The sequence below is a fragment of the Grammomys surdaster genome, unplaced genomic scaffold, assembly GCF_004785775.1.
Source record: "Grammomys surdaster isolate TR1022 unplaced genomic scaffold, NIH_TR_1.0 125349, whole genome shotgun sequence".
In the NCBI taxonomy this organism is placed as follows: domain Eukaryota; kingdom Metazoa; phylum Chordata; class Mammalia; order Rodentia; family Muridae; genus Grammomys; species Grammomys surdaster.
The window spans coordinates 955,160-963,113 of NW_021620222.1; the positions used below are offsets into that span (position 1 = coordinate 955,160).

General features: G+C 38.4%; 1 protein-coding gene across 1 annotated transcript in view; it reads right to left on the reverse strand.

Annotated features, from left to right (window-relative positions):
• Window positions 1-613: 613 nt before the first annotated feature.
• The window catches only part of LOC114637598 (zinc finger protein 664-like), a 53,402-nt gene continuing 46,061 nt past the window's right edge, over window positions 614-7,954 (reverse strand). The window contains exons 4-6 of the mRNA XM_028785833.1: window positions 6,907-7,838; window positions 6,767-6,823; window positions 614-699 (exon numbers count right to left, since the gene is read on the reverse strand). Of these exons, the coding sequence (XP_028641666.1) occupies window positions 614-699; window positions 6,767-6,823; window positions 6,907-7,838 (1,075 nt within the window). The remainder of the gene's footprint in view (window positions 700-6,766; window positions 6,824-6,906; window positions 7,839-7,954) is intronic.

Sequence of the window (7,954 nt, forward strand, 5' to 3'; positions counted from 1 at the left end):
TGAGTTCGAGGCCAGCCTGGTCTACAGAGTGAGTTCCAGGACAGTCCGGGCTATACAGAGAAACCCTGTCTTGAAAAACAAACAAAAAAAAACAAGACTGACGAACAAACAAACAAAAACAACAAGATTGTGACTTTGTTCTGCTCATGCCTGGGTCATGAAGGGTGAGGTATGGGTCACATCTCTTTTGTCTTCATTGCCCTCGGGCTGGCTTGCTTGTTCTCTCTCTCCCCCGCTCCTCTCTCTTTCATAAATTACTTATTTATATCCAAAATAATGTCCCCTCCAGTCCCCCCTGTGCAATGTTCCTCTTCTTCCCCCTCCCCTTTGCCTCTGAGAGGACAGCCATCCCCGCCATGTTGCCCCACCCTAGAGCATCAAGTATCTGCAGGATTAGGTGCATCCTCTCACACTGAGGCCAGACATGGCAGCCCTCAGCTACATATGTACTGGGGAATCTTAGACAAGCCTATGTATGCTCTATGGTTGGTGGCTCAGTGTCTGGGAGCACCCAGGGCTCCAGGTTAGTTGACATTGCTGGTCTTTCTGTGGGGTTGCCACCTCCTTGAGGGCCTTCAGTCTTTCCCCTAACTCTTCCATTGGGGTCCTGACCTCAGTCCAATGTTTGTCTGTGGTTATCTGCATTTGTCTCCGTCATCTGCAGGGTAGAGCCTCTCAGAGGGCTGCCATGATAGTCTCCTGTATGCAAAGCACAACACTTCATCATTAATAGTGTGGGAGATTGGAGCCTGCCCATGGGATGGGTCTCAAAATTGACCAATCACTGGTCTTCCATTCCTTCAGTCTGTTCCATCTGTGTTCCTGGTTCACCAAGCTGGATTCTAGTATAATTGTTACTGTGCTCTGTCTGGGTTTCCAGTCTAGGCTATGTACTCATGTGTGTCATGTCCTCCAGGAAAAGTCTCACAACATGATTGTACTCATGTGTGTCATGTCCTCCCAGGAAAAGTCTCACAACATGATTGTACTCATGTGTGTCATGTCCTCCCAGGAAAAGTCTCACAACATAATCCCCAATGATCATGGGTATAAAACACTCAAAAAAAAAAAAAAAGAACAGAAAAGAAATAAAGGAAAAGAAGAGAAAAGAAAGGAAGAACAGCATATAAAATAGTTAGAAACTATGACCCCACCTGCCTCATCAAATGGATGCAATGTTTACTACTGGGCAATGTACCAGTTTAAACCCTTCTTTCCATATACTGAACAATAAACAGCCATATGAACACAAAGCTAGAAAAATAAATGGCATTCTGTATTAATTGAACATCCTATCTTCAAAAACAAAACAGTAAAACAGATGCAAGCCTGTACCTTTACAACAATGACTACATACAAGCCCACCACCCACAATTTGAGGAGTGGAGCAAGCCTGAGATGCTTTCTTTTAGCATCTGAAACACAGCCTGATATGCTCCTTCACCACTTAGTTCACTAATCAAGTCTACAGACATGTATACCTAATAAGATAAAGAACAAAGGGCCAGAGGATATAACAACACTATACCTCCACACAGTGCCCTCTCCAAATGTGTCCATGCAAGTGTAGGAACTTCAGCTCACTTAGAACTTCACTTAGTCTATTTCCCACATGTTTTTCACTGTTCTCTGTAGATGGACACCTTGATTACATGTTAGCTTTCATGAACAATGTAATGCACAGAGAGCTGCAGGATGTCTCTGCATAGTAATTTCCTTGGCTACTAAGCCAACAGTGTAATAGCACGATCATACAGTAGTTCAATGTTTAATTTCTTGAGGATGCATCTTACTGTAATTCAGATTAGCTGTGCTAGTTTGTATTAGTACCATAATTTTATAAGACCTTTCAGTTTTTGTTACTTTGTGTCATAGATAAGGTGCTTCATTCAGAGCAACTGGCCACCTCATTGTGGTTGTGATTGGACTTGTTAAGCATTTCTTTTTCTTTCTTTTTTTTTTTTTTTGGTTTTCGAGACAGGGTTTCTCTGTATAGCCCTGGCTATCCTGGAACTCACTCTGTAGACCAGGCTGGCCTCGAACTCAGAAATCCACCTGCCTCTGCCTCCCAAGTGCTGGGATTAAAGGCATGCGCCACCACCGCCCGGCTAAACATTTCAATATTAATGTTGTTAAACTGTATTAATAAAACAAGATCCATTGGGGTAAATCTTCTATTTTTGGACTTGTACTCAGGAGGTTGACACATGATAATCAAGAGTTCTATGTAGCCCTAAATAATTACTGACATCCAAGCCAGGCTGGATAGCAAACAACACCTCAAAGTAATTTGTTTGTGAATATGACAAACAAAACCACAAGACCCCTTCCCCCAACCAATCACAGACATCCTTACTTGAAAAGTATGATTACATGCTGCACAGTATTTAAATACACAATGGGTCACTTAGTTGATACACACTACATTATACATTGAAGCAGGAAGATAACTGCTACCAAGTAAAAGCATGATAGAATCATAGAAGACAACAGTCGCATGATAGAAGACAACAGTAGCCACATCCAAAAAAAAAAAAAGCAAAAAAAAGAGCTGGGCGGTTGTAGTCTACAGAGTGAGTTCCAGGACAGCCAGGGATACACAGAGAAACCCTGTCTCGAAAAACAAAAACAAAAACAAAAATCCAGTAGCCACAGAAGGAATATAAGAGCTACCAAATAAACTTTAGTAAAGGGATTTGTCACACACACAGCACACTTCAACATCAACTTCAAAATTGTCAAAATATAAGCCACATGTGGAGATATGAACCATCAGACTTGTGTAAACATGGTGAACTATTTACTTGCTTCAAGGCTATTATGAAAAAGAGGTGCAGCACTAATTCTTCTGGTGATTGAATGGGATGTCTAAATCTTTAACATATTATTTACATGAATAGGATTTTTCTCTTGTATGAGTTTATTTATTACCTGATGTCAAGACAATAAAGCCTTTAAAATATTTACAGGGCTAGAGCCATGGCCAAACATTTAATACAAGTTCATTTCCAGGACCAGGTCAGGTTTTTGATGAAGTCCTGAAATTCCAGCTCCAAGGAGATCCAAGGACTAACATCTAACCAGCATGTGAAAGCTAAAGATACACTGACATCACATAATTAAAATGGAAAGAAATTGTTAAACAAATACATTTTCACTCATGAATGTTTTTCTTGTGCAAGCATTCATTCCTGTAACAACAGTGTTAAGGCATCTAAAGGCTTACCTTCAGTTTTTTTCTTATGGTTTGATTCATGTAACAGAAACAAGAAAGTATGTTTGCAGTCAGAGAAATCCGTTCTTCTAAGTTGATCATATCATTTAGGAAGATTTAACAAATGCTGCCCTGGTGGAGGAAATACTTCACTGGGGATAGGCTTGAAGAGTTTACATCTACATGCCATTTCTAGTTCCTACTTCTTGTTACATGTTGTAGGTTGAAGATGTGAGCTCTGAGCTTCCCCCTTTAACTGCCATGTCTGAAACATGTAATGATACTTTGATGGTGTGAACCATAAGCCAAATTAAACTGCTTCATAAGTTGCCTCAGACATTCTGTTTTATCACAGCAATAGAAAAGGCACTAATACATACTTATAAAGTTTTATACCCAGATGAGTTTTTTATGTAATTAAAGTATGAAATCTAAAAGGGTTATTAGCTTTTGTCCAGATGAGTTTGCAGGAGCAAACATGTCAGGATAATCTTATGTAACAGAATGTGTATTGGCTAAGGATCTTACCAAATCCCCTTCATTATGAGTTCTTTCAAGTCCTCAAGCATTACCATGAGATGTAAAGGTTGTAACAGACTGATTACACACTAAAGGTTTTACTCTTGTATAAAGACTACACTGATTCATCCTAAAACAAAAGAATATACCTTCTTCTCAACTCAGTACTCATGGTATCTTCTCGAAAACTGACCATATAATTGGTCACAAAACAGACCTCAACAGATAACAAGAAGACTGAAATAATCACATGAATCCTATCAGATCACTATGGACTAAGTCTGGTCTTCAATAGCAACAAAAACAGAAAGCCCACATACACGTGGAAGCTGAACAACGCCCTACTCAATGATAACTGGTCAAAGACGAAATAAAGAAATTAAAGACCTTTTAGAATTGAAGGCACAACATACCTAAACTTATGGAACACAATAAAAGCAGTTCTAAGAAGAAAATTCATAGCTCTAAGTGCCTCCAAAAAGAAACTGGAGAGAGTATACACTAACAACTTTACAGCACACCTGAAAGCTCAAAACCAAAAAGAAGCTAATACACCCAAGAGGAGTAGACGGCAGGAAATAATCAAACTCAAGGCTGAAATCAACCAAGTAGAAACAAAAAGAACTACACAAAGAATCAACAAGACCAGGAGCTGGTTCATTGAGAAAATCAACAAGATAGATAATCTCTTAGCTAGACTAACCAGAGGGCATAGAGACAGTATCCAAATTAACAAAATCAGAAATGAAAAGGGAGATATAACAACAGAAACTGAGGAAATTAAAAAAAAATCATTAGATCCTACTACAAAAGCCTATATTCAACAAAACTGGAAAATCTGGATGAAATGGACCATTTTCTAGACAGGTACCAGGTGTCAAAGTTAATCAGGATCAGATAAACCATCTAAAGAGTCCCATAACCCCTAATGAAATAGCAGCAGTCATTAAAAGTCTCCTCACCAAAAAATAAAGCCTAGGACTAGATGGTTTTAGTGCCAAGGAACCCATTTCCTTGTCCTTGGTCCATATCAGATTCTTGCCAAGCAGCCCCCAAATCTCTCCGCTTCTCCCCCTTTTTTTTTGCTTCATATAACAAGACTGAGCCTGTCTTAGATCTTTCTGACAAGAATGCCCTCCTTACCTGTCGTGGAATATGCATTAACAAAGGCAATGCATTTATGTCTTAGGTTGGTAAGGCTCTATGCAGAATCTTACCCATCCGTGGCTTGCCAGCCTGTTAAATAAAAACTCTATCTGGGGGGTCCATTTTCAGTTTCAAGCCATGTACTTTGGATGCCAACATGTTGATGTTGTTAAAGACAAGCTTTAAGACAATGGGCAGGAATAAAAGTATTCCCAGGACAAAAAGGGCTAGCAAGATCAAGCTATATATGCCATTCTTGAAGCTTGACCAAAACAGAAATACTGACCTCAGGCCATGGGTAATTTTATCAGCAGTATCTGCCACATCAACACTTAGCAGAGCAGCATTCTTGAAATTCATAAGCTCACTATACAAAGTTAAAACACCCAGAGAGGTGTTAGACTTATGCCAAATACACTGCAAGTGTCTTTAAACTTTTCCCTAATTATAATGACTGCCCCTGTAAATTTTGGAACTAACATGAATCCAATGGTATTTGGCATGACACTCGAGATGGCTCCATACTCTTAAACTCTGAACCTCCTTCCAATAATTTGAATAGGATAAAGAGCATCAACCTGTTGTTCCAAATGCCTATCTAAATCCTCTTGTATATTCAACATTAGTAACTTTTACTATATGATTTATAAAAGTAGCTGTCTTAACTTCTTGTGTCAAAGAAATTGCAGAAGCAGTGGTGCTAGCAATTAATGTAATTAAAGCTGTTATAAACCCACTACCCCCTCTTGCTTCTGCTTAAAGCCTGACTCACTTCTTCCAGTACTTGCAAGCCTTTTCCAGAATACCAAGGTTCTGTGATATTCAGGGCAATAAAACAAAAGCTAGTTGATAGACCTCTATAACAGACATGCCGGGTTTCTACACACTAATACAATTAGAAAGTGTAACTTTCTCAATGCAACTTACATTAAATATTGTAGAAGAAACAAAAGTAATTTTAACTTGACAATTAAAAGAACCTTAACGTATGTACTAACACTTATTTGAAATCTAGATCCTATCCCAACTTTTATCTCTTGCTAACATAACATCATAGAGAACTGCAGCTAATTTCCAAATATGTTTCTGAAAATGTCCAGAACCAGCCTTCCAAATGAAGACTGTTATTTCCAATATTGGATTGATTTCTAGACCAGCCCATGATTGAGTCCGAATAACTGGTCACATTTAATAAACATACAAGAGTCATTATAACCTCTCCTTTTGATTCTCTGTTCCACAAGGTCTAAAAACTTGAGGCAAGGGAGTTTGTCCCATTAGGGGTATAGGTAAGCAAAGGTGGGTTGGGAACATATATCCAAAACAGCTTCCCAGTCACCATTGTCAGGGCACTCAGAAAGCCCACAGGTCACCAACATCTTTTGTCCCAGCATTAGCATGTCTCAACCTTGACTCTGGCAGTCACCATGCTCCTTCAGCATCCTGCAGAAAAAAAAAACACAAACATGCCCTCTTCCCCATATTAAATACCTGATGGAGATCATGCAATATGCCAGTAAGTGGATCCTTCCCTTTCACCTATGCATAAGTATACCTAGTTATAGAGTGCCATAGACACTCAGCAGAAAGTTCCTTGGCATCTAAATTTTTTAAAAGATTTAAAATAAAAAGAACATGATTAAATGAATTTGTAGTATATGGGGATATACCTCCCCCCTTTTTATTTTATGAAGACATTGTTTTAAAGTTCCATGGGCACCTTCCACACTCCCTTGTCCTTGACAATTATAAGGAATGCCAGTAATATGGGTAATATTAATTTGCTGACAAAAAGTCTCAAAATGCTCAACTGTAACTGCCAGTTCCATTATCTGTTTTTTTTATAACAATTTCTCATATTCTTTTCTACATTAAGAGATAACAGACGTGCAAAAGATTTACCACATTTCTTCCATTTATATGGTTTCTCTGCAGTATGAATACCTTCACGACGATGAAGATTATACAAATATGCAAAGACCTTACATGTTAAATACCTCCATACGGTTCCTCTCCCAGATGATTCTTTTTATGTTTCCAGAGACTACTGTGATATGCAAAGGTTTCACCACAGTGATTACATTCATAGGGCTTCTCTCCAGTATGATGCCTGTTATGGGTTTGGAGACTACTGTGACGTGCAAAGGCTTTACCACACTGATTACATTCATAAGGTTTCTCTCCAGTATGTGTTCTTGTATGCATTTGGAGACTACTGCTTTGTGAAAAGGCTTTATCACAGTGATTGCATTTGTAAGGTTTCTCTCCAGTATGTGTTCTTTTATGCATTTGGAGACTAGAGTGCTGTGAAAAAGCTTTATCACATTGATTACACTTGTAAGGTTTCTCTCCAGTATGAATTCTTTCATGAGATTGAAGATGACTGTGAGATACAAATGATTTTCCACACTGACTACATTTATAAGGCTTCTCTCCAGTATGTGTTCTTTTATGTATTAGGAGATGACTCGGTTGAGAATAAGCTTTATCACATTGATTACATCTGTAGGGTTTCTCTCCAGTATGTATTACTTTATGTATTTGAAGATAACCGCTTTGTGCAAAGGATTTACAACACTGATTACACTCATAAGGTTTCTCTCCAGTATGTGTTCTTTTATGCAAATGCAAAGTACAGTGATATGCAAAGGCTTTATCACACTGATTACATTTGTAGGGTTTCTCTCCAGTATGTGTTCTTTCATGTATTCGAAGATACTTGGGTTGTGAAAAGGCTTTATCACACTGATTACATTTGTAGGGTTTCTCTCCAGAATCTGTTCTTTTATGTATTTGGAGACTACTATGACATGCAAGGGCTTCACTCTGTTGAAAGCCTTCAGAGGGTTTCTCTCGAGTTTGAATTCTTTCATGCTTTGGAAGATGACTGTGAGATGTGAAGGCTTTATCCCATTGTGGATATTCATAGGGTTTCTCTCCAGCAGGACTTCTTTCATGCCTGCAATGATAATTGGAACATGTAAAAGTTTTATCACATTCATTACATAGATGAATCTTTTTTATCTGTAAGAATTAATTTTACAATTTGGTCTAATTGTAAAGTAGAATCAGATC